The sequence below is a fragment of the Falco cherrug genome, chromosome 20 (assembly GCF_023634085.1).
Source record: "Falco cherrug isolate bFalChe1 chromosome 20, bFalChe1.pri, whole genome shotgun sequence".
Classification (NCBI taxonomy): domain Eukaryota; kingdom Metazoa; phylum Chordata; class Aves; order Falconiformes; family Falconidae; genus Falco; species Falco cherrug.
Window position 1 is genome coordinate 4,819,849 of NC_073716.1, and position 25,217 is coordinate 4,845,065.

Consider the following 25,217-nt stretch of genomic DNA (forward strand, 5'->3'; position numbering starts at 1 on the left):
CAGAGCGGTGGCGTTTCCATCCCAGCCATGAAGGTGGTGAACCCGGCATCCCGGCTGAAGCAGAGCCAGCAGCAGGGCAGTCCCGACAAAAGCAAGCACATAAAGCAGCGGATGGAGTACATGCGGATCCAGGGCCAGCAGCAGGTAGTCTATCGCTAGCACCGTCCCAGCCAGCTCTCCTGGCAGCAGAGCCAGCCAAAGGCTGCCCACAGCCCTGGCATCTCCCTCACTGCCTCCTACAGGGCCAGGGTGTGGGTGGTGGGCAGGGGAGACCCTACGGGTGCTGCTTTCAGGGGCTGGGCTTTCTCAGTGCCTTTCTTTGCTGAGCCTGGTGGGGCTGGGGGTGCAGGGACCCAGCTGTTGGGGTGCAGGAGGGGGGTCTTACTCCAGTCTGTGCCCAGCACGGTGGTTTCCACAGCTGGCTGCTGGGGATGGGGACATGACTTTGTGCTGAGAGTGGCAAACTCATCCCCAGTGTGGTGTGAGGCTGAAGCTGGAAGCATTTGTCCTCCAGCCCTGTCTGCCACTGCTGCCCTGAGGGACAGGGCTGAGCCCCAGCGTTGGTCCCCTCTCCCCGAGGGACCCCCCCAGGCCTCCTTGCAGAACGTCTTGGCCGTGGGGATGAGCACTGCAGCGCCGTGTGCTTGGCACGGGGGCCCCAAGGGGCTTCACTTACCCGGGGCTGGGGCTACCCAACCCATCCCGGGAGGTTTTGGAGAGCCAGGACCCTCCATGCACCGCGGCACCGCATCTGCAGAAGCAGCTCGTTCCGGGAGGGGGGTGTCACAGGCAGGGTGATCTACCGGGTCACCCAGCAGCATGGGGAGAGGGTAGGGGGGCCACAGCAGCTGGAAGAGGGGTGCTTTGGGATGGGATGGGATGGGATGGGATGGGATGGGATGGGATGGGATGGGATGGGATGGGATGGGATGGGATGGGATGGGATGGTGTGTGTCCCCTGCCCCAGCCCAGCACCCATCCCTTTCCCATCCCCTGGGACCACTCCTGCCGCAGGCAGCGGGGCTCCCTTCCCTCTGTCCTTGCCGACAGCGTGGTGCTGGCCCTGGCTCTCCAGCTTGCTCAGGTCACGGGCAAAGTAACCACGGCCAGCCCGCTGCCCTCCACCCCCCCTCGCCTCTCCTCTCCCCCTCCCAGCCCTCCCCTGCCACCTCCTGCCCCCGCGGTGGGCAGCAGCACCATGAGCAGGTTCACCCCATTCCCTCCTCCCCGCTCCCTGCTCTGTGTGTCAATCCCCTTCCCTGCGCCTGGCGTTACCGAACCATCCAAAAAACCCTGATTTTGCTCATTCTGTTGGATCCATAAACCCTGTCAGATAAAACAAAGGTTTTTCCCACCTACCTGGAGTTGGGTTTGGAGGGGGGATTTCATGCAATTTAGGCAAATGGCACATGAGCAAAACGGGCACCTTGCTCCCCCCTGGCTCCAGCAAGAGGGCTCAGCCCCCCCGCCCCCCCCCCCCCTTGACTGCCCCACTGCCAGGTCGGAGCCACGCAGGTGCTCTTTGTCGTGACCGCATCTGAGATGGTCCCAGGGTGGGCAAGATTTCCCCAGGCAAGGTCCATCCTTGAGGTCAGGGGTCTACCTGCCACCCCCTCCCCCAGCATACATGGGTGCACGTGGGTTTTCACACCCCCACAGACTCGGGGAGAGACAGGGGGGTTCCCTCTGCCCCCCATCCAGGGCTGTCCCATGGGCTGGGGAGCAGAGAAACACCGGCCAAAAGGGCTGTTACAGGAGCCCCGAGGGGCCAGGCAGCATCTCCTGACCCCAGGCACACCAGGGAGGCCACCAAGTCCCCTTCCCTGGAGGCCACACACCGGCACAACCCTGGCTGTCCAGCGTCACCATGCCCCTCGCCCCCACCGTGGGGCACAGCATTGGTCACCTGGCCCCTAGCACCCACCGGTGGCCTCACTGGGGTGGCCGGACCAAGAGTTTTCTGTGGCATTTTTGTCCTCGCTGCCCTCCTTATGCAGGATTTGGCCACCCCCCCTGACCCCAGCAGTCCACCCACCTTCCAGCGGGGACAAGGCAGGGCTGGTGGAGCCCACTCCCCATTCCGGGAGGGTTTCTGAGCACCCTTCCTTCCCGGCGCCCTGGCTCCCTTTGGACCAGCTTTTGCATGAGGAGGGTTGGATCATGTCAGTGCTGGTGGTGATGACGCCAGCACGGTGGGCACAGGGGGCCGGGGTGGGCACTGTCACCTCTCGGAGGAGCCGGGGGTGCCGCGGGGCTGCCGAGGCTCTGCCCGGCTCAGCTGGACGGCACCTCGGTGGCAGCCCCAGCGCCGGGCACTGTGCCGCGTGGCGTGCGTGCCCCGTCTAACGCTGCCCTTCTTGTCCCCCTCCCCACCTTTCTCCCCTCCCCCCTCCACCCCCCCGCCTCCGTATCTGTCTGTCTGTCCACGTCTCCGTCTGTCTGTCCATCCGTCTCTCTTGTCGCTCTCCTCCTCCTCTTGGGGACATCCCCTTCCCATCCAGTAACGCGTGGGACCAGCTCATCTCCTGCTCTTTGTGGTGGACCTTTTCCAGCTGCTTGACCTCAGGCCTAACTCAATGCTGCTTCTGAACAAACTCCTGTTTGGTTCTTGGTTGTTTCCTTTTGGTTTTTTCTCCCCTTTTTTTTTTTTCCCCCTTCTTTCTTTTTCGCCTTTCTTTTCTCTTTTCTTTAAGAAACTGTTTGACTTCCCTCCCCTTTCTCCTCCTCCTCCTCCTCCTTGAATCTTGCTTTTCTTTCTAGGCCGCTAGACCATCTAAAGAGGCTAGTGAGACTTCCCCCACGGTCTCAGAAAAACCCGCATCTGGCAGAACATCCATCCCCGTATTGACTTCCTTTGGGGCAAGGAACTCCTCCATCTCATTCTGAGCATCCTTGCCAGCTCCACCCAGCCGCTCTCCTGCTCCTGGGGCCGGGCTTCTCTCTTCCTTGGGCTCCTCCTCCCCGGGACTTGTCTTCTTGAGGCACCTGAAGGGATCGCCACCCGTCCCTCTCTTTCTGTTTTTTCAATGTCTTGCTCCAATGTGGCCGACCTCGTGTCTCGCCTCCGCTCCACCACGGCCCGACTTGTGTCTCGCCTCCGCTCCGCCACGGCCCGACTTCTGTCTCCCATCTCGCTCCGCAATGGCCAACCAGCCACTTTCTGTTTCTCTCTCTCTCTCTCTCTCTCCCTCTCTCCTCCCTTTTCCTTGACTTTCTCCTTTTCGTTTCGTGGGTTGCTGTTGGTTTGGGTTTTCTCCCTCCCTCCCTCTTGCACCCTGCCATTTTCTGTTTATTTAAGAGCTCTCAGAGCTTCACTCCACCAGTTTCACCAGCTTCGAGCAAGGAGGACACGGGGCAGTGCCGGACCCCGCTGCCTGCACCAGCAGCACCCCTTCCACCACAGAAAGGTGGGAAACAGCGGCTGCTGAAGATGCCCCTGACACCCCCAGACCCGACCGCTCGCCCGCCGCTGAGCATCCCGGCAGCCACGACACCCACCCGCCCGGAGGAGAGGATGCTCAGCGCTCCAGCCAGGTCCTGGCGGTGGGTGCTGGGCGGCACCGTGGCCGGGCTGCGTCCTTCGCTGGCCGAGGGGTCGGTGCCGTGCCAAGGGGGTGTCCCGCCAGCCCCCAGCCCCAGCTGTCCCCGGGGATGGGGTGCGATACGAAGGCTGGCGGGAGGGGGACCCGAGACCGGTGCCACGGGGTGTCCGGGCGTGCCAGAGGGGCTGAAGGCTGAGGGTGTAAAATGGGGAGGGGGTAGAGACGGGTTGAGTCGGGCTGCCCGTCGACCCGGGGTCGGAACGTAGCACTTTACATGGTCTCCGGGCGCGATGGCTGGGGCAGAGGGATGCTGTGATGCTGGGGGGGTGTCCGACAGCACAGGGACACCCTGCCAGACCCCTGTCCCCTTCCCGAGTGCCACGCGCCCTTGGGGACAAGCAGGCAGGACAGATCCCCGGACCCCCCTGCTCCGGCAGAGGTGCCGGCTGGGGACCCCACGCCGCAGCCAGCGCCCCGTGGTCCATCCCTGGGGGAACAGCCTCCTCCAACCTGGGGGACCTGGGGGGGTGTCCCCAGGGTGCGGATGCCCACCTGAGCTGGGTGTGCGTGTGCGTGTGTGTGCGTGTGCGCTGCGGGCGCCTGTACCCAGCGCTGCTGCCGGCGCAGACCAGCCGCAGTGCAACACGAGATCGAATCACTCCTTTCGTTGGCTAGTTCGTCCTTGGGTTGGTTTTTGGTTGGTTTTTTTTTCAAATTCTTTTTCTTCTTTGCCCCCCCCCTCTCTTTTTTTTGTATATCAATGATTTTTGTACAGAAGAACGAGCCTTTTTTGAATAACAAAGAGGAAAAAAAAAAAAACACAAAAAAAAAATAATAATCATGATGCAATTTCTTTGGATTGCAAAAAGCAACTCTTTACATTTAAGTGAAGTGTCTTAACATTTTATATTGTTTTAAAAAATATATTTACATATTATATATATATAATATACGTAATATAAATATATATAAAAATATTTAAAAAGAAAAGAAAAGAAATAAATCTCTTCACGTCTGGTATATTAGGGGGTGGATTTTCTTCCCTGGTTAGACTATAGGTCCTTGTGATTTTGAGAGGGTCGGTTCCCTGCGGCTTGTTAGCCCTCGTGCTGAGCTCGCATCATCCGTCCAGCACCTTCCTTATCCCATCCCCATCCCCCGCCGGAGCAGGGGGTGGAAGGGGCCGGGTGCCCCCCGGGGCCACTGACACCCATGGGTGACAGCCCCGGGGTCAGGATAGCACCCACCTCCCGGCAGCAATAGCAGTCACTTGATGCGTTTTATTTAATTTTTAATTATTTTTTCTTGGTACCAAAGTGAAACACTGTAGCAAAGCCGCAGCTTCTTATGGCCCCGGGAGGGGGGGGGGGGGGGGTACCCTCTCTCTCCCAGCCTTACCCCCCCCTCCCAACCCCCCACCCCCTCCCCGTCCCGGTGCTCCCACGGGGCTGGACATGGCACCCTCTGTCCTGCCAGCACCCATGGGGGGGAACCTGCAGACAGCCCCCCGCCCCCACCTTGCTGTCCCGGGGGTGTGAGGGGGACAGGTGCCACCGGACCCCTGGGGACATGCGGGTGCAAAGGGGTCAGGGGGGCTATAGTTAGTGCAGCCCCATCCCCGTAGCACCCATGGGTGTGCTGGGACACCCATCCCGCTGGGAGCAAGCTCGGGGTGTGTGGGGGTCCATGCTATTGCCCCGGGAGCCCCCTTGCAGGCATCACTGCTGGTGGGTGCCATGCTGGGGGCCCCCCCACCTCCAGACCACTGGGTGATGGGGTGCATGGTGCTGGGCGGAAGGGTGCTCGGCACTGGGGGAGGGGGTGCAAGGTGCTAGCTTGCACCCATTGCTCCCCGCCCCCACCCCCACCCCCCGCCCTGCTGCCCATCAGGCTGGTTTCTCTGTGAGCGTGTGTCTCTGCGTGCGTGTGCGTCCGTCCTTTCATGGCATCGTGCAAACGTCCGTGAGCACCGACCCTGGTGCCTTCGCTGAAGCAAGAGGACAAAAAAAAAAAGAAAAAAAAATTTAAAAACAAACAAACAAGCAAAAACTTGATTCTGGTTTAAACCAGGAAAAAAAATAATCAAATAAATAAATTAAAAAAAGGACAAAAAAAAGGAAAATGTTGCAAAAACGATCCCAAAAAAAAAGCGCTGCCTGCATCGTGCATGTGTCGGAGGCGCCCGCTGCATGCGCACCCCGCTTTACTCGTCTGGATGTTGTTTAAAAAAGGCTAAGACTTTTAAAAGGAAAAAAAAAATAGAAAAAAAAAAGAAAACAAAAATTCCTAATACTCTTTAGAGGCTGTTTTGGGGTTTCTACGACGTTGTGTGTCTCTTAGCATGAATTTTCTTGTGAACTGTTTTAAAAGAAAAAAATAATTAAAAAAAAAAAAAAAGGCCTTGCACAGGGCAGAGGCGGGGGCTGGGGGGGGGGGCTGGCCCCCCGCCGCCCCCACCCTGTGCCCATCGCTGTCCCTGTGTCGCTGTGGGTGCCATGGGTAGTTCTGTGCGCAACGTGACCATTGTAACTTGCAAACTCTGATGACAAAGGGTTGCTTTTTATTTTTTCTTTTCCCTTTATTACTTTTCTTTTCTATCAGAGTGTCTGGCTTTAATAAAATTACTTTTTTTTTTTTCTCTCTGGCACTTTTTTCCCCCCAGGTTTGGTCTCTTGTTGTGTCGCTGTGCCGGTGATGGGGTGGGACATCCCTGGTCCCAAGACCACCCCGGTGCCACATCCCCTGGGGAGGGTTATGGGTGCAGGGGGGGCAGCTCCTTCCCCCCAGGCTCATGGAAAAGCCAGGATAAATCCTGCCCCAGGTGCTGCTGGTGCTCCAGGACCTGCAGCGCAGGGAAACGGGGATCCGTGTACTGACACACACACACACACACACCCCGAGCAGGGGAAGCAATAACAGCAGCAAACCACCTCCTTGAATAACCAGTTTATTTCCAATATATAGACCAGGACTGGAAGGGGCAAAGCAGGGGGGGCTTGTTGGATTTTTTTTTTTTTTTTTTTTTTTTTTCAGTTTTGCATATACCGGCTCCACGGCCGACTCGTACAACACGCCGGGGGGGGCACATGCAGGAGGGTTTAAAAATTCAACACTGGTTCAGCACATCCCCTGCTCGGGGCTGGCCTTTCAGCTGAGCAAAACTTCTTAAAAAATCCTTATAAATCCTTTGGAATATGTTACACAGTCAGAGACGATATTTACAAAAAAAAAAAAAAAAAAACCAACAACAAAAAAAAAAAACTTTACAGCAAATATTTGCATAATGGATGAGAACGACACGGAGAAGAAACAGTGACGTGACTTGACAACCCCCCCCCAACCCCGCAGTGGCTGCCCAAGCCTGTGGCACCTGTGTGCCAGCAGGGTGAGGCTGGGGGTCCCCACATCCCCCCCGCCGCGTCCCCTCCGGTGGCTGCACCGCGTCCCCTTCCTAAAGTGCTTCTGGGATGGAGGGGTAGGAAGGGGAGCGGGGCTGGGGAGGGGGCTGCACCGTGCCGTGCTGTGCCATACCATGCCATGCCGTGCCACACGCCAGCTCCCCAGCTGCTGCCAGATGGTGGCTGCAGCTCGTGGGGGTGTGGGGGACAGCGGCGTCCCCCCGCCGCAGGGTGCCCCTTTACGCCAGCATCGCTCGGGTGCAAACACCCACCCCGTGGGGACCCCGTCCATCGTGCCAACGGCCAGGCCAGCTGGCACAGAGCCCGGCACGCGCGGCACAGAGCACGGCCACGCCAGGGCAACAGCACTGAGGTCCCCAAGGTCCCCAGCACAGGGAACATCCCCGGCGAGGGCAGCCGCAGCACCCAGGGAAGCGCCCGCACTTCGCACGGCTGCGGCTGGGGCCACCACCACCCTGGGTGGGGACAGTCCCCATGACCCCCCCCTCAACCCTCCTGGCACTGCCCGTGGGCCAGGGTACCGTGGGATGGGGCCAGGCTGCGGCATGGGACCACCGTGGGACCCTACTGGTCCCCAGAGCAAGGAGGACAGGGTGGCCTTGTCCCCCCACTGCGGCGTAGGGGGGGCCACAGGGACTTGTTAAATAACAGCAGCTTGTCCAGAGCACAATTAAATACGAGAACGAAGGCGAGTCCTTAAATTAAACACTGGCTGGGGAGGGGGGAGCCGCGGCGAGCACATCCTGGGAGGTCAGAGACACTGGGGGAAGCGCAGGGGGGCTGGGGGGCCGGGGCTGCCCGGGGGGGTCTTGGTGCCCGGCCCCGTGCCGGGCTGTGCCGTGGTGGGTGCCGGTGGCCGGGCTTTGGTGGACTCCAGGCTGCTGAGCCCCGAGTCCTTGTCACGGCAGGGTCCCGGGGCCACCTCCAGCCCCCGCGGCTCCTTCCACTCGTTGAAGTTGAGGTCCTTGAGGCCCCCCGGCACCACCACCGTGTGCCGGCGCCAGCTGCTCTTCTTGCGGCGGGTTTCGGGGGAGTGGGCTCGGCGCAGGTGGACCCCCATGTCGTCAGCAGAGACCCGCAGGTGCTGCCGGAGCTGCTCCCGCAGCGAGGGGCGCCCAGGGGGGGCCCAGCCCGGCTTCTCCCCGGTGGGTGCCGGGGTCTCGCTGGCCGGCCGCGGCCGCCCCAGCTTCCTCCGGGCCAGCGTGTCGCACTGGATCAGGCGGTGGGAGTTGAACGAGGGGCGGCCGAGGGGGGCCTTATCCCCATCCCCTGTCCCCCCATCCACCTGCCCCGGCCGAGGACCCTCCCGGCTCTCCGTGTCCGTCTCCATGTGGCTGAGCTCGCTGCGCTCGTCGTCCGCCTCCTCCCCGCGGCTCCCGGCCACCGACTGCACCTCGGAGCAGAGGCTGCGGTCCATGGTGGACAGCGTGGAGTAGCCCGACACGATGGAGCGGGCGTCCGGCGCCAGCTCAGCCCCAGCACCCCCAGGCTCCAGGGAGCTCTCCCGCTCCATCCTAGCTGGGCTGGGGTCTGCCGCCTTGGTGCCGGTGCCGCGGGGGGCTTTGCTGGGTCCTGGCAGGGCAGCCACGGTCCCCTCATCCTCCTGCTCCCGGCCCGGGGTGTCCCTGCGCTCTGCATCGTCATCGGTGCTGCTCCCGACACCCTCGGCCTCTCTCCTCTTCTTCCTCTTGCGGGCAGCGGCCGACACAAAGGGGATGGCGAGGAGCTCCCGGTGCGGCGGTGCCTTTCGCGACGGCCACGTGCCCTGGGAATACGGTGACACCGGGGTCAGGGATGGCGGTGCCAGGGTTTGGGCCAGGCACTGTGCCCCAGCCATCGCATCCCACCCCGCCAGCCCCCAGCCCGGGACCCTCTTACCTTTGGTTTGGCGGAGCCGCTGCGGGTTGAGCCTGTAAAGCAGAATGGAGAGGAGGGGGTTAGCCAGGTCACGGGGGTGGGTGCGTGCTGGGGAGGGGGGTTGGTGGGTAGAGCTGGGGGATGCTGCTCCGTTCCCCCAAACCAGGAGAGGAACAGAGCGGGGCAATCAGAGTGGCTGGCCCCTGGCAGGGATGCCAACACCGAGCAGGTTGGTGTGCCGGCAGCTGCAGGAGGGGCTGGGAGGCTTTGGGGGGTTGGGGGGGGGGTGTCCGGTGGTGCACAGGGGTCCCTGGCACTGCTTGCTGGCTGCAGAGCCCCAAGGTGAGGAGTGGGGATAAGGGGGAGGAGGGACACAGGCACACACAAGTGGGAAACACAGTCAGGACCCCACTGGCAGGACCCCAACCCTCCCACGGCCACAGGGCACGGAGGGGACTGGGGCTGGGCACTGGGCACGGCACTGCCACCGCCACCACCACGGCCCTGGGACAGGGCATGGGGATCCGGCTTGATACTACATCCAGCCTGGGAGTGGGGGCTGGGCCGGGCTGTGCCAGAGGGGCTGTGCCAGGCCATGGGGCTGCCCTGGCTCCACGGGGGGTTAGAGGGCAAGTGGGGACACAGGGGTGACAGGCAGCGCTGGCCCCGCTGCCCAGGTGTGAAGGACAAAGACAAGACAACAGGCACCCTCTCCCGCCCCGCACGCCCCGGGATGGGGTTAGCAGCCACTGACGACGAGAGAGGGGGAGGCAGAAAGGGGGTGCTGACCCTCCCTGGGGCACGGGGACCACCATACCCCGGCGTCAGAGCGCGCCGGTCCCGGGACACCCCGCACCCATCCCTGCCAAAGGATGCCAACTGCAGCCCCAGTGCCACCGCAGGCACCGGGCAACGATGTGGGCAAACCAGGGTTCAAGGATCTGGGGCTCCCCAGGGGCTCGGCAGCCCCTCCTCAAGCTGGGAACCCTGGGGACAGTGGCCAAGCAGGACAGGGTCCCCTTCCCTCCCGCCACCCCCTTGCTCCCGCTCTCTCGTGGTCACCCCGAGGAGTTAGTGCGTGAGCAATGCACCCAGCATCAACACTGTACCCGCTCTAGCTCTCGAGGAGGTCCGCTGGAGGAGGAAGAGGAGGAGGAGGAGGAAGAGGACAGCACAGAGAAGTTCAAGGAAAGAACGTAAGAAATCAGTCGAACATCAAAGTCTCCCAGTCTCTGAGTTGGCAGCGTGGGCTGGGGCAGGGGAGCGGGCGCAGGCAGGGGTCCCATGGGCCGCCAGTGTGCCGCAGCCGGCTGGGTTTGCAGAGGGATGAGGAGCAGCCACCGGAGAGAAGGGTGACGGGAGAGGGTGGGGAGGGGGCTACACTGGCACCCTCAGAGGGGGTGTCCCCGCTTTCCAGTGAGGAGGGTGCCGGGATGTCCCGCTCCAGCACGCAGGGGTTTGCCGTGGCCGCGGCGAGCCAGGCTGGTGCCCACGGCGGTGCAGGCACGGGGGGATGGAGCGGATGGAGCGTCGCCCTGGGGTGCCCCGGTGCCACGACCAGAGGGACCGTTGCCGTCGACACTGCTCCTCACCTGTGGCATCACCGGGCGCCGCGGTCCTGCCAATGTTGGGGAGCAGGTACTCGATGTTGGGCACAGACTGCGCCTCCTTCTCATCCACGGGGGTCTGCAAGGGGAGGGGGCACGGTGGTCAGGTGGCTGTCGACAGCACCCCTGCTCCCAGCCAGGGGTCTGCACCCCCCCTGTCCCACAGTGTGTCCCCCACGGGGACAGGACTCACCTTCTCACCCTTGTCCTCCTTGTCACTGAAGAACCAGTCCGACTGCGGGGGAGATGGCAGAGGGGTTAGGGACCGGCGAGGAGCGGTGGGAGGTCAGTGTGGCCGGATCAGCCCCTTCCCCCGGCCACGCCGCTGCCCACCCACCCACCGATGCCGCTTACGTGCTGGATGAGGGTCTCCACAATTTTGTAGCGGTCAGGCATGTGCGTCACCATGTCGGTCATGTTGTCCTCGGACGTCCGCACCAGTGTGGGGCCGAACACCAGCGCCAGGTTTCGGGGCTCCATCTGCAACCGGAGCCGGGGTCAGTGCCTGCCTGTGGCCACCCCTCACCATCCACCGCTCCATCGGGCACCATCTCCCTTCCCACCCCGCCGTCAGCTGCAGCTCAGCCCAAGCTGGGGGGCTCGAGGTGGGCCGGGGGTCCCGGAGAGCCTGCCTGGCACTGGGACGGTGCCCGGGGCTGGGTGCCCAGGGTGGGTGGACGGTACCTTGTTCTTCTCCGAGTGGTCAGCGATGGTCTTCAGGTGACCCACCAGGAATTTGAGTGTCTCGTAGTAGTGACCTGGCAGGTCCCGGATCTGTGGGGAGGCACTGGGTCACCTCTTTGCTTACCCTCCCCACCTTTCCCACCTGCACAGCCCCCAGGGTGGGGGTCCACAGCTGTGCCCCCCACCCCACCCCATCTCCCTACCAGCTTCCGCAGCGTCCTCATCCTCTCGCTGGCATCCTCTATCCGGTTGGCCTCGATAAAGTCGTTGTACTTATCTGAAAGCGAGACACGGGGTGGGGGGGATCAGAGCTGGCAGAGGGGAGAGGAACCCCCCAGGGCCAGGGACCCCTGGCTGGACCAGCTGGAGATGCTGGGGACAGGGCTGGGTGCTGGTGGGCCCCCACTGGGATGGGGCACAGATGGGCAAAGGAGGGACAAGGAGGGGTCGCAGGGTCTGGGGACCTGTCCCCAACATGGAGGGGAGGGCGGGGTATGGGCTCTGGGGCTGCCAGGCAGCCGGGTACCACCCATCAACACGCGGCCATCGGCACAGGGTCACCTGCGGCCACTCTGGGGGCTCCGCTGGCCGGGGTGCAGCGACTCACCGTCAGTGAAGAGGGGCTCGGGCAGCTTTCGGAAGAAGGATTTCAGCAGGCTGCTAATGACGTTCAGATCCTGCCAGCGCTGCGGGGGAAAGAAGGGGCTGCTCAGAGGGACCACGCCAGGCAAGGCAGGAGCCAGCAGGAGAATGTCCCCAAGCCGGGGGAGCCCCAGGCCACCAGCACCAGGGGGGACACCAGCCAGCACCACCACGACTGTGAGGATGGCAGGACAACTTTCCCCAGTCTGCGTCTGGCAGGGAAAGCCCTGTGCCACTGCAGCACCGTGGCGAGATGTGAGGGGACAAATGTGTCCCCAAGGTGCCACCGACACTGCTGCCACCGACCACTAGGCGGCCCTGCCACCCCAGGGACGGTCACGGCGATGGAGACAGGGATGGTGATGGAGACAGGGATGGTGATGGAGACAGGGATGGTGATGGAGACAGGGATGACCACGTTGGAGACAAGGATGATGTTGGAGACAGGGATGGAGACAGAGCCATGGACCAGGACAACAGCCCCAAGAGCATCCCAGAGGTGTAGGGATAGGGACGGGGACAAGGACACGAAGCCTGCCCTGCCCTCACCTCATCCTGCAGGTTGATCTCCGTGGCTCCCTTGTTGAGCTGCTCCTGCAGGCTGGACACCACGGCGTTGTTCCCGGGCACGCGGTAGATGCCCATGTACTCCAGCCCTCGGTCCTCCACCACCTTGCAGCAAGCTTCGACGATCAACGGGACGTTCTGCAGGGACAGGGAGGAGGTGACGGAGGTGTCAGGGCTGCACAGGGTCCCCGAGGGCTGGCACTGCCGGTGCGGCCGTACCTTATTGTCCGGGGCAGGCTGGCAGTCCTCCAGCCTCACGCCAAAAGCCCGGGGGGCAGATTTCTTGTTCTTCTTCATGATGTTGATGCCCCATGGGGCTTTTTGGGAGCTGCTCTCATCTGGGGAGAAAAACCCACAAGATCACTTGCTAACGAGCCGGGATAAATGGGAAGAGCATCCCTGCTGCCCTATGGGGACGAGCACAATGGCAGCCCTGGGGCGAGGCACCCCCTCCTTGCAAAGCCCCCAGGGGTGTTTGCCCTGCAGGGGTGCCCCCCACCGCAGGGGTAGGACCTACCTTTTGTGACGGCTGCATCCTGCCTGGGGGACCGGGGTGCGCTGGTTCCCGTCTGCTTCAGGAACTCGGCTCGGATCCCCAGCCCACGAGGGCCCTTGGGTGAGGAATCGGGCTTGGTGCCCGCGGGGCTGCGGGGAGAGCGGGGGGCTCAGGCAGGGCACCAGCCCGGCGCAAAACCTCCCGGCAAACCTCTTCCAGGCTGCCTGAATCCTACGGGAACCCCTGGGGAGCACTGAGCCGCTTTAAGCCTTTGCTTGGTACCAGTTTGGCCAAACCGGACCCTGCTGGCACCCTGAGTGATGCCGGGTGCCACCGGCACCTCCGGCACTGCCCCATCAAGGGAGGCACCGGCTTGGCTCCATCACCGTGAAACTGAGATGACTAAAGCACGTGGGGTCTCAGCGCCCACCGCCCCGGGGTCCGTACCTCACTTTCCGGTAGTCGTTTAACTTCTTGTTGATAAGCGCCTGGCTGGCAAAACCGGGGTCCTGGGGAGGCAGAGAGAAGAGGGGAAGGGAGAGCTTGAGCAGCGCGTCCACTGGAGGCCCCGGGCGAGTCCACGCTCTGCCGGGCACCACATAGGGCCAGGCAGGACCAGGCAAGGGCAGGATCGGGTCCCCACTGCCCCGAAACGGCTGGTGCCCGCCAGTGCTCGCCGCCCCGTTGGGGTCTCCGGTGCTCCGTGCTGCGGTGCGGGGCGGCACGCGGGGTCCGAGCCGGACGCAGAGGCTCAGGGACAGGCGCATCCCTCCGTGGCACACACACCTCGATCTGCCCACACCGGGCGCACCCGCTGCACCATGCAGTGTCCAAAGACACGCATCCATCCCTGCGGGACGCTGCCCACAGGGTCCTGCCTGGCAGCACCGTGGCCCCGGCAGGTACCCAGATGGCTCCACATGTTCTGACCTGGCAGTACCTTCCCTGTGCTGGCACTGCCAGCCCCACCGAGCCCCCTGCACCCTGCAGAGCGGGGCTGTGCCACAGAGAACCAGAGACCACTCCGAGCTCAACGCACCCTCCAGGGACGGAGCCTGCCACAACCCTGGCACGATCACCGCAACCACACTGAGGCCATCCCGGCACCACCGGGAGACGGCACGCAGCCAGCCCAGCATCGGCACATCCAGCCCCACGGACAATTCTCTGCTGGAGCCCGCAGCCCCACGGAGCAGCTCTCCCCATCTCAGACCCGACCGACCCATTGCACAGACCATGGCTGCCCAGCGCGGGCTCAGCCCTGACCCAGCACCAGCCCCGGCAGCCGGCAGCACCGCACGGGCACCGTGCCCAGCGCCGGCAGGGAGCTCCCTGCCAGATCTCTCTCCACAACAGGAACCACAACACGCCACGGCAAGAGCCACGACACAGCACGGCAGAGCCACGCGTGCTCCTCTCCCACTACACGACCAAATGCTGCCGGCGGATCCGGCACCGACCCTGCCTGGACGCGCTGCTGCGGCGCACGGGGAGCCACACCATCTCCACCAAGCATCCCGGCGCACCCTGCCCTGGCCGAGGCCAGCGGAGCCGCGCTCTTCTTGGACACCGCGGTGCCCACAAGCCCCCATGCACCCCTGGGAGCACGGCACGGGCCGGGCGAGCCCCACAGCAGCCGGCCGCGCAGGGGCTGGCCGTGGCCTGGGGAAGCAGCACAAGGCAAAGAGCCGGAGAGAGCCGAGGCGGTTAGTGCCGGGAGAGCCAGAGGCAGCCAGGAGCCCCATGTGGCTCTCACCTCGCCCTCAGCCTTGCTGTTCTCCCTGATGACTTTGATCCAGGCCAGCATGTCTTCCCGATCCTCTGCCTGAAAGAGATATTCACAGAAGTCAGCGGTCGTCAGGCGGAAGACGTGCTTCCTCTTGGTCTCGCTGTAGGAGATGTCCACCAGGCACGCTTGGATGCTGATCGGCGGCTCCTCCTCACCTGGGGCCGGGGCGCAGGTCACCGCCTCCCGCCTGTCCTTGCACAGGTACAGCGAGTGAGTGCGCAGCACGGCGAAGACGCGCTTCCACTGCCGGATGCCTCCACCGACCTTCTGCGGGGAGAAGGGATGGCGCACGGACCTCAGGGATGCTCGCGGCGGGGAGTCTCCCCTGCATCGCCGGCTGGGCGCGGGGAGGGGGGGCACCCGCCTACCTTCCCCTTTTTGGTGAGGATCTGCTTGCAGTGGAGCCAGCCCTCCTTCCTCACGGCGCTGAACGGGACGTCCGAGAGGTCGGAGGTTGAGTGTCTTTTGGAGCGGGCGTCTTCGGACGTGCCAAGGCTGTCCAGAGACTGCGGGAGGACCGGCGGGCACTGTTGGGGTGATGCCATCGGCACCCCCTGCTCCACCAGGCAGAGCAGCCCTGGGCTACCCTCCTATAGAGATGCCCAGGCAGGGGGCACCCCCGGGACCCCCAACCCTCACCCCCACACAGCACTCACCCCATCGGTGAAGAAGCTCCTCAGCATGCGGAGGCTGGGGACCCGGCTGGGCATCCTCCTGGGGGGAGAGCAGCCCCCGTGAGTGGGATGCTGGGGAGGCGATGGGAGCCAGACGGCGGCAGCACTGGGAAGGGGGGGGGTCCAGCCCTACCTTAGGATCTTCCCCTCATCCCGAAATGCATTCAGACCATCGTCGCAGGACTTGGAGCGCTCGGTGGTGATGGCCAGGAGGTAGGACGAGCGACGGCCGGCCTTGATGCTGCCTGCGAGGGTGCGAAGGGCGAAGCACATGCTGCTCAGCCCACTGGGCTTGAGGCACAGCTCCAGGGTGGGGGGCTGCTCCTCCCCATCCTTCTGCCCACTGTGGCCCCCAGGACCATTCTCCCCCCTCCCCAGCACTTACTGCAGTCCTGGGAGTAGTGCCGGTTCAGGGCAAAGGCAAAGGTGGGCGAGGAGGGGCTGGTGGCGACGGCAGGTGCGGAGTTCATGGCACTGGAGACCACCGAGGAGGCGGGGACGTGCTTGGCCTTCAGGTCAATGCTGGGGCTGGTGGGTTCATCTGCGAGATGGGTGGGCAGTTACAGGAGGGGTTGGGGCAGGACGGGGCTGGGGATGTCCCTGCTGGAACCCCCCCAGCACTTCTGGCAGCTGGTGGGTTTGTTGGTGGGGGGACATGCTCGCACCCCCAGCAAAGCCAGGGGCCACCAGTGCACCCGGAGCCTCGTGCAGAGCAACCCTGTGGCTCCCCCATCCCCACCCCGTCCCCTCCCTCCCCATCTGGCCCCAGGGTCCCTTCCTGGGAGCAGGCACGGGGCAGCCTGCGGTGCGGGAGGGGACAGAGCTGGCAGCTCCCCCCAGACCCATCTGGGTCCCCAGGGGCAGACGTGGCTGGGCGGGGAGGTCCCAAGTGAGACAGGGGAGGGTCATCCCGGACACATCCCTGTCAGGGCTCCAGTTTGCACCCAGCTGTGCCCAGTAAGAGGTACCAGGGGCTGGGCAGGGGGTGCAGGTCAGCAGAAGGATGAGGCTACTCAAGCCCGAACCCTGGCACCCCATCGCCAGCGCCTGTGGCCCTGCTCGGGGACAGCGTGCCCAGAAGGATGTGGGACACTGTGGGGTGCTGGGCACGGCAGGGTGCTGGGCACTGCGGGTGCTGCTGGCGCACATCCACGGATGGATGCTCTGGAATTGTGCAATTCACCCTGTCCCCCACATGTGCCCACCCTGGCACGGGACTTGCTAACGCCCTGTCCCGGGGGCAGCCACCCCCCACCGACTCACCGATGAAGGGGATCGATGCCAGCGAGTCTTCAGGGGCTGCCAAGGGAGCCACACGCCGGCCTGGCCGCTCGCCTGCCGGCCTGTCCCCTTTGCTGCTGGCCGATGGGGGGTCGCAAATGTCCGTCTCCTTCACCCCCTCGGGGAAGACAAAGTTCATCTGCCGCAGCGGGGGTGGCATCTTGCGGCCCGTGGGTGGCTTCTGCCGCAAAACCACCTCTTCCCTCCGCTCCTCTGGCTGCTCGGGCACCCGGCTGCTCTCTGGCCGCTGCTCCCTGGGCACGGTGGGGACCGGCGGGGGGCCGGTGGGTGGTGGGACGGCAGGGACCACGCTCTCTGGCAGTGGGGCTGCCGACCGCTGCGAGATGCTGAAGGTGGGCAGCCCACCGAAGGCTGGGTCACGGAAGGAGAGGGCGTGCAGCAGCCCGGTGCGGCGCTGGAAGGATGGGCTGTAGCTCCGGTAGCCGATGTAGCCCGAATCATCTGCGCTCTGCAGGTTGGGCTGCGACGGGTGCTTCTGCACCGGTGCTGGCTCCCGGGAGGAGGAGGAGGAGGAGGAGGAAGGCGCAAAGGAGGCATGCGGGATGGGTTGCCCGACGGCAGCGACGGTGGCCCGGCAGACCCTCTCAGGTGGCCATGCGGAGCGGTCGAGGTGGGGCGAGAGCAAGGCGCTGGGCTCCAGCGCCTCCATGGAGCGCCCGTAGCGCCCCAGGTAGTGATCGGAGCGGGCGCGGGGCGCCCAGCCCTCGCGGGAGGGCTGCAGCAGGGTGTCATGCGATGCGCTGTGGGGCCAGCCCCGGGGGGCCGCCGCCGAGACCCCCAGCCGGTCCTGGGACACGCTGCGGTAGCGGGGCGGCATGGCGTGCCGCCGCTCCTCCGAGGCGCTCCGCCGCGGCTCCTGGCTGCAAAACCAGCGGGACAGAGCCTGCTGGCACTCCTGCCGGCCCGGCACCCGCTGGCTGCCCGGCACCTCCCGGGGGGAGCGCCCAGCCCCCACCAGCCCCCCAACGCCCTCCTTGAAGCCACAGTGAGTCCGGTGCTCCGGGAGGTGCCTGGGGACTCCGTAGCAGGAGGCGGCGGCGGGGGGCATCCCATAGCGGTCAGGCAGAGACGATGCAACGTTGCTGGGGCAGCTGGTGCAGGAGAAGGAGCCGGGGTGCCCGTGGGGTGCGGTGGGGTGCGGTGGGGGAACCCCAGGCTGCGGCTCGTCAGGGCGGTGCGCAGGGCTGCCGCCCACCTCGCTCCGGGTGCTGGCAAGCGTGGCGGTGCCAAGCGGGGACGAGGGGCCCGCAGCAGTGGGGCGGTGGGCACGAGTGTCCGGCGGCTGGCCCGGAGGGGGCTCTGCACCCCGCGCCTGGAAGGGGTACGTCTTCCGCGGGTAGCAGATAGGAGGGGGCTCAGGGATGCTCTGCGCCCCACCGGAGTACGGCTCATTGCCCTTCAGGTAGGCATCCTGCGAATATGCCTGTGGGGGGACGGGGACGGGGGGGGGGTCAGCGTGGGGGGGCCAGAGCTGCAACCCCCCGTTGCCACCGCAGAGACGCTTCCCGCTCCTCCCAACCCACGAGCAAACCTCCCTGCCAGGGCGAGCTGGGCAGGGCTGGCTGCAGCCCCCCCGGGTCCCACTTTCCTCTGCCGCCCCCCCTCCCCAGCATTGAGCAACTGAGCACCAGCACCAGCCCCTCTGCTCTCCCCAGTGCCGTGCAGCACCCGGCCGCCCTCCCCTCCTTCCTGAAATGCCCCGGCACAGCTGGCCGCACAGCTGGCCGCACCGCTCTCCCTTCTCACTTTTCACAGGCACCTCCGACTCCACCCCCGGGGGATCCTCAGAGCCCGGGGCAGGTACAGACATGAGACACCCCACCCTTGCCAGGGCTGTAAGACCCCCCAGCCCCATGGCAGCGGGTCACCCAGGCTGGGGCCAAGCAGCGGTGCCAGCTTATAGCCAAGCCGGGGGTAGGTGCCGGTAGCTCCAGCAGCGGCACCACCGGGAGAGCCCTGGAAGGCAGCTGGGACCGGGGAAGCACCAGGCAAAGCCCCACGGACACCCCTCGGCTTGGGCCACCCTGCCGGGGCCATCACTGCCCCCAGACCCCAGTCCACCAACGGCAGAGCCACCTGGGGTGCTCCAAGGACAAGCCAGACCCTGAGAGCCAGAGCAACTGGCCCTCCAGCTACGCCCAAGGATGCCCCCCCCAAAAAAACAACCAGGGGCCACGTTCCCCATCCTTCCTGACCTGGACCCCCTGGTACCTCCATTTATGCTCCTCCAGGGATGCTGGTGGGGGTCCCCAGCAAGATAAGGGCACTTGGCCACCCCTACCCAAGGCACAGGAGGAGCAGGGGCAGGAACAGACTGGCCCCTCAGGTCTGGCAGGGCAGGAATGCTGGCACAGCCCGGGGGAGCCTTGGTGGGGAACCCAAGTCCTGGAATCAGCCTGGTCCCTCGCACCCGCCTGGCAAACTCACCAGCTGGAGGATGTCCTCGTCCTTGGGCATGATGGAGAGCTCCAGCACATCGTCGCTGTGGGCAGAGGGAACAGAAGGGTCAGGCTGGCCACGGTCGGTCCCCACCTGCCCCCAGCGAGGCCAATGTCACCCTCTGCCAGATCCCCCCCGAGGAGATGAATGTCCCCATCCCCACATGATGGTCCCAGCACACTGCTGCCTGTCCCTGGTCTCCTGCAGCACCGCTGCCTGCGAGTGCCCGAGTGGCTCGCAGCTCCTGCCAACCCCAGTGACACCCAGGGGGACAGCACCCGCTGCGACGTGTCCCCTCCACGTCACCTCCCCAGCTCTACTGTCCCTGTGCTCCTTCCAGCCCCAGGAAGGGAACTCACCTGTTCTGGATCAGTGCAATGACCTGCGAGTAGGTTTTCCCGATGATGCTCTCCCCGTTCACCTTGACCAGGCGGTCTCCTGCAGAGCAGGGGGAGAAGACAAGTGTCACCGCATGCGAGGGGGGAGGTGGTGGCACTTGGCTGTCCCCACGGTCGCTCACAGCTGGGTTTGAGCTTGGCCAGGGCTTTTGCCAGGGGCAGAGCCAGGTCCTGTGTGTCGCAAAGCCAGCCCGACCCACGGGGACCCCAATGCTGCTCTGAGCATCCCAGGCCAGGGACAGGAGAGCAGAGCCCTCACAGAGCCAGGGAGCAGAGGGAAGGGGGAGAAAAAAGAAGGAATGCAAGAAAAAGAGCAAAATAAGCAAAAAAGTCCCCGGCAGAGCATCACGTGCGTCCCATGAGCGGTCTGGAGCCATCTCCAGCTCCGAGACCCCACCAGCCCAGCTGCCCCAGTGCCCCCACTCACCAGTGCGCAGCCCAGCCTGGTGTGCCGGCCCGTCCTCCCGCACGTTCTTCACAAAGATGGTGTCCATGGGCTCCAGGCGGCTCCGGGGGGGACCTGCTCCCCAGGGACAGGGTGTCAGGGAGCCACTGGCACAGCCGGACCCGTCCCACAGCAAGAAGCATGCCTGGCCCCTTGCGGTGACCCCCTCGTGGGGACCCTCTCGCCACCCCAAGCCCAGGCGCGGCAGCCCAGCCTGCACCTGCAGAGCACACATCCTGCCCGGGGCACAGCCCTGCTCTCAGGGCAGCCCCCCGGCCCCCAGCTCCCCCAGCCGTGGCCACGCTCTTTGCAAGAGCAAAAGCCATCGGGTGCTGCAAGAAACCAGAGGGCAAGGGGGGCCGGGGGGGTGGCAGAGGGATGGTGCCAGCACGGGATGCTGAATGCCCCCCAGGACCACCCGGAGTGAGGGCAGTGTCCCCCCAGCCCCGCTGGGCTCTGGGTGGCAGGTCTGGCCACCGCTGCCTGGGGAGCACAGCCCCGGCGCCGTGTCACCCTGCCAGCGTGCCGATCCGTTCTGACACCTTCACATTCACTCATGTCACCAGCCTCCGGGAGGACAGCAGGGCCATGTCCCTGTCCCCAAAGACCCCGCGCTCAGCCGAGCCACCCGCCGCGGGGGGCCAGTGCTGGCCATGCCACAGCCCCTCCAGCGATGGGACAGACTCCCCCCTTGGGTGTGAGGTCCAGCAAACCTGCCAAGGGCTTTGGGGACAACAAGCCCACCTGCCGTGCCAAGTGCCACCGCGCTGCCACCGAAGCACCACGCCAGCCGATATCAGGGCTGCGGTGCCAGCCAGCGGAGACGGCAGGCTGTGTCCCCCAGCCACAACACCCACAGTGACCTGTGACAGCCGCGAGTCCCCCAGACTCCTGTGCCCACCGATCCCAGGGGGGTCCCCATGGGTCCCCACGGCGGCACAGCACCAGTGCTCACCTGCTCGGTTCCCGTTCTCCTCCTCCTGCCAAAAGAAGAGAAAAACATTTATTTGGGCAGCCGTGGCAGGGGACCGGGAGCGGACCGGAGGGGTGCCAGCCCCATGAAGCCCCTTGTGGGACCTGCGTGTCCCTCTGTCCTCCGCCGCCCCCGGCTAAAATTACCTCCTGACACCGGATCTGGCTGTGCCACCCTTGCAGCCTGGTGGGCAGGGAGAGACACCCACCGCAGCCCCCCCGGTCCCCAGCTGCTGGGGAAAGCGGCTGCTTTTGGGGCAGGGGAGCGGGAAGGTGCCCAGCCGCCCCTGTGGTGGCATCTCACCCTTCTCCTGGGTCACCAAGCCTGGCCAGGGAGAGCCTGAGCCTCCACAGGGGGGTCCCAGGGGAGGGACGGAGGGGTCTGCTGGCACCCAGGCAGCACCCAGGCAGCGGGTCCCAGTGGCAGGGACCCCTGGGAAGGGGACAGCTTTGCGCAGGCGTCCTCGAAGGGGCACCAGCCGCCAGCAGGGCTATATTTAGCCCTGCAATTATTCGGCAGCGGGGAGCGTGTCCCTGGGAGCGGGGGCACCTCTGCAGCCTCCTGCTGCACGGGGCAGGCTGGCAGGGCTGTGGTGCGCATTGCAGGGGGGGTGGCGGAGGGGTCCCAGCACCCCCTTCCCAGCCCTGGGCAGGGGACAGCCCTGGGAGCCACACGGATCTGTCTCTTGGGGTGGGAACTGCAGGGACCCCCCTGCAGAGCCCAGGGGGGTGCCCAAGCCAAGGCAGGGCACAGGGTGCTGGCACCCACGTGGGGCTGCACCCACACTGCCGAGCCCCCAGCGCCGCCACCCCGGGTGGCTCTGCCCCCTGCCCGTGTCCCAGGCAGGGACCCAGGCACCGGGAAGGGGATTCCTCACTTGGCGAGTGCCAGATGCTGCCGTCTCCGTGCTCGGCTCCAGCCGGTGCAGGGCAGCGGGGACACAGCCCTGACGTCCCCAGGGCAAGCAGGTCCCCCTAGGGTTCTGGGAAGGGACCAGTCTCCATCCTGGTGTGACAGGGGGACATTCCCAGTGAGGAGGATGAGGGGGCTGGTGGCATCTCTCCACAGCGCCCATCGCACGGTGGGAAGGAAAAGCCACATCCCGTGGCGTCGGCACACGGCCAGCACCGTTGCCTGTGCACCGAGTGGCTGCCACGGTGCCACGGCAGGAGCGTGGGGCCACCGAGGGCCCCTAAAGGCACAGAGTCACCCCGTCCCTGCCCCTCCCCGCCCTGTGGCACCTCGGAGCCCTTCCCGGCCCTCGGGCCAACCCAGCGGCCGCGCTCCCAGGGCTGAGGCCAAGGCTGGGTGCGGCGGTGCCAAAGCCCGGCACGGTGAAAGCAGCTCTGCCGTCACCTTCCCTTGCTGAGTCAACCCCACCGAAACTCAGCCCCCGGACCTGGCTGCCCGCCGGCACCCGCGGGTGCTGAGCCAGCCGCACCGCACCCTGCCCCGCCGGCCCGGGAGTGCCGGCTTCGCTCCGGTGAGTGCCGGGAGCTATTCCCAGCCTCTTTCCATCAGCATCTCCACCTCCCGGCGCTGATCTGGCTCCTTCCCACGCAGCCCCATGTGTTCCCGCCCTGGCGGGGCTCAGCCGTGGTGCCCAGCATCGCAGGGCAGGATTGGTCCCTTGTTCTTGGAGGATGAGGCTCAGCCCTGCTGCCCAGCATCATGGGTCAGGATCGGTCCCTTGTTCTTGGAGGATGAGCTTCAGCCCTGGTGCCCAGCATCACGGGGCAGGATCAGTCCCTTGTTCTTGGAGGATGAGGCTCAGCCCTGGTGCCCAGCATTGCAGGGCAGGATCGGTTCCTTGTTCTTGGAGTATGAGACTCAGCCCTGGTGCCCAGCATTGCAGGGCAGGATCGGTTCCTTGTTCTTGGAGGATGAGGCTCAGCCCTGGTGCCCAGCATCGCAGGGCAGGATCGGTCCCTTGTTCTTAGAGGATGAGGCTCAACCCTGGTGCCCAGCATCGCAGGGCAGGATCGGTCCCTTGTTCTTGGAGGATGCCATAGGAAGACAGTGGAGACATGGAAGCGAGTGGGTTCGGAGCAGCTTCGGACCATCCCCAGATGAAAGCTCCTTTGCAGAGTTAAGTCAGACGGGTCAGGTCCGTGTTCCCAGTGTGGGCAGGGAAGTGCAGGCAGGAAGGATCTGGGGAAGCAGAATCAGGAGCCTGGGAAAAGTGCCGTGACACTGAGCGGGGACTCCAGCAAGTTGCTTCTCTCCACCCTGTGACTCACTTCCCACTGCAGTTCCCAGCCTGCTGGGGAGGAGGCAGCCAACGCTGGAGCCGTGGGGCACCAGGAGCCGCGGGGCAGCCAACGCTGGAGCCGTGGGGCACCAGGAGCTGCGGGGCAGCCAACGCCAGCCCGTGGGGCAGCTGGGGCCATGGGCAGCTGTGAAGCTCCAGGGGTGATGGGAGCACCCAGGTCTGCCCACTGCGGAGCCGGGAATGGGCTGCGATGGACCACGCGCCTCACAGACACTTCTCCCTTCATCTGCACAAAGCTGCCGCTGCAGAAAACGGGGTGAGAGGGGGATTTCAAAGCCTGGGGGCTTGGAGCTGGCACAGCAGGAGCTGGCTCGTCACCTTGGGTGCAGGGGGCACGGTCCGTGCTGGAATCTGCTGGGTTTTGCATCCTGGAGGGGAAAGGTGCTACCTGGACCGGAGCTTCCGGACGGCTCAGTGGGTGCTGGAGGCGATGGCCAACACGGGGTTGTTTCCCCCCAAAAGGCAGCACCTGGGCAGGGTCCAGGCTGCTGCTGAGCCAAGATGTGATCGCAGCCACCGCATCCCGGGGCAGATCCAGCCCAAAGCCTCCCGCCACCAGCCAGGACACTGGGAGCCAAAAATGTGCTGCGCTAGAGGCGGTGAGCACCGGCGGGGCTGGGCATGTGCCCCTCGCTGGGTGAGGATCTGCCGGGAGGGGATGAGCTGATGCTGGTCAGAGAAGGAGGAGGACGGTTGCGATGAAGGGCTCAAACAGCATCCTCTGAAAGACCCTCTCCCAAGCTCAGCTTCCCGGTGGCTCTGCGCGGTTCGCTTCAGCTCGAGCAACATCCCACTGTGCCAAGCCTCTCCCAGGTCTCGGGGTTATGCAGTGCCTTTTCCTTTTCCTGCCATTCCCGGGGATGCTGGAGCTCTCGTTCGGCGCTGAGGGATTCTCCCCATTGCCACAGACAGCCGTGTCCCCACCAAAAGGCTCTGGGACATCTCCAAAGGCGCTGCTGGCTCGCTGCTGGCTCAGGGCACGTCTCCCAGCAGCTCTGTGGGGTCCTCCATCGCTGGGCCACCCATGGGTGGGGGCAGACCCAAGTACCCAACAAAACAGGTGATGGACGGTCCGCTCCCTGGATCCCCCCTGCCCAACCCCACCATCCTGCATCCAACCACAGCACCTCGGTGTCCCACTGCAGCAGCCCCGGGGGTCCCCATGCCCCCCCCCCCCCCCCCGGGTCCCAGCTGTACCTTGGTGGTGGAGTGCACGGCTGACTCCGGGGGGTAGACGATAAAGTGGCGGAGGGTGAAACCAAACCCCCCCTGCGAGCTCTTCCGCAGCACCACCGTCTTCGGGCCCACCCAGGGGAAGGGTCCCTCTGGGGGCACGTTGGCATTCGGGGACGCCCCATCTCTCCGGCCTGGTGTCGGCTGTAGGGGATGAGGAGGATGTCAGTTCTGGGGGGGCAGGGGGTGCAGGCAGGCAGCCCCCCCCTGCCTGCCCATCTGAAGCCCCATGCTGGGGGCTGAGATCTGCCCAAAAACCTACTCCACTCCTAGGAATCCCCCTCTGGACCCTACGGCAACAAATTCCAGTCCCCCTAGACCACCCCACCAGCATCCCCCAAGACTCCTCACATGGGACCTTGTGGGAGAAGATGCAGGGAAAGGAAATTTAAAAAAAAGGGGGGGGGGGGGTGAGGGGTGGGAATGAGCTGTGCCTGGAGGTCTGGATGGGACCCAGGAGGCAGTGTGGCAGGAGGAGATGGGGGGGACCGGGGAGTCAGGGACAAAAGGTCCCCTTCCGATGACGCTGCGGTAATAACCTCGGGCAAGCCGGAAAGAGCCGCCCGGGAGGTGGCTGGATGAGTGATGCTTCCCAAGACAGGGCAGGGACCTGGCACCACACTGGGCTCTGGCAAGGGACACTGCCCGGAGCGGCCGATGGGACCAAGAGGGACACGGCTCCATCCCGCAGCCCCCAGTGCTGGTGTAGGGAGGGGAAACGGGGCCGTGGCAGAGCCCGAGCGGCCGCTGGCATCTCGCCTGGCACAGGGAGCGTGGGGAAGCAGCAGGAATCCTGACACCTTGGCTGAGTTCGGAAGCGTTTAGCGAGGGATGTCGCTGCTCGGCTGTGGCTGCACATCTGGCTGCACATCTGCCAG

General features: G+C 64.8%; 2 protein-coding genes across 11 annotated transcripts in view; one reads left to right on the forward strand and one right to left on the reverse strand.

Annotated features, from left to right (window-relative positions):
- The window catches only part of SRCIN1 (SRC kinase signaling inhibitor 1), a 59,266-nt gene extending 54,899 nt beyond the window's left edge, over positions 1-4,367 (forward strand). For 6 of the 9 annotated variants that reach the window (XM_055697783.1, XM_055697790.1, XM_055697784.1 and 3 more), the window contains 2 exons: positions 4-144; positions 3,299-4,367. In XM_055697783.1, coding sequence (XP_055553758.1) covers positions 4-144; positions 3,299-3,808 — 651 coding nt within the window. In that variant the 3' untranslated portion in view covers positions 3,809-4,367. Of the gene's footprint in view, positions 1-3; positions 145-2,501 lie in introns of all 9 variants that reach the window. The other 3 variants (XM_055697785.1, XM_055697791.1, XM_055697786.1) reach the window with 2 other exon arrangements.
- A 2,331-nt stretch (positions 4,368-6,698) lies between these two features.
- Positions 6,699-25,217, reverse strand: part of ARHGAP23 (Rho GTPase activating protein 23) — a 38,457-nt gene continuing 19,938 nt past the window's right edge. For both annotated transcript variants that reach the window (XM_055697693.1, XM_055697692.1), the window contains exons 2-24: positions 24,304-24,483; positions 20,817-20,841; positions 19,844-19,936; positions 19,378-19,456; positions 19,007-19,061; positions 16,541-18,002; positions 15,663-15,818; positions 15,411-15,522; positions 15,260-15,317; positions 14,972-15,109; positions 14,571-14,870; positions 13,262-13,323; positions 12,836-12,963; positions 12,538-12,656; positions 12,301-12,456; positions 11,717-11,795; positions 11,313-11,386; positions 11,110-11,199; positions 10,780-10,905; positions 10,619-10,660; positions 10,411-10,504; positions 8,840-8,871; positions 6,699-8,726 (exon numbers count right to left, since the gene is read on the reverse strand). In XM_055697693.1, the coding sequence (XP_055553668.1) occupies positions 7,713-8,726; positions 8,840-8,871; positions 10,411-10,504; positions 10,619-10,660; positions 10,780-10,905; positions 11,110-11,199; positions 11,313-11,386; positions 11,717-11,795; positions 12,301-12,456; positions 12,538-12,656; positions 12,836-12,963; positions 13,262-13,323; positions 14,571-14,870; positions 14,972-15,109; positions 15,260-15,317; positions 15,411-15,522; positions 15,663-15,818; positions 16,541-18,002; positions 19,007-19,061; positions 19,378-19,456; positions 19,844-19,936; positions 20,817-20,841; positions 24,304-24,483 (4,674 nt within the window). In that variant the 3' untranslated portion in view covers positions 6,699-7,712. The remainder of the gene's footprint in view (positions 8,727-8,839; positions 8,872-10,410; positions 10,505-10,618; positions 10,661-10,779; positions 10,906-11,109; positions 11,200-11,312; positions 11,387-11,716; positions 11,796-12,300; positions 12,457-12,537; positions 12,657-12,835; positions 12,964-13,261; positions 13,324-14,570; positions 14,871-14,971; positions 15,110-15,259; positions 15,318-15,410; positions 15,523-15,662; positions 15,819-16,540; positions 18,003-19,006; positions 19,062-19,377; positions 19,457-19,843; positions 19,937-20,816; positions 20,842-24,303; positions 24,484-25,217) is intronic.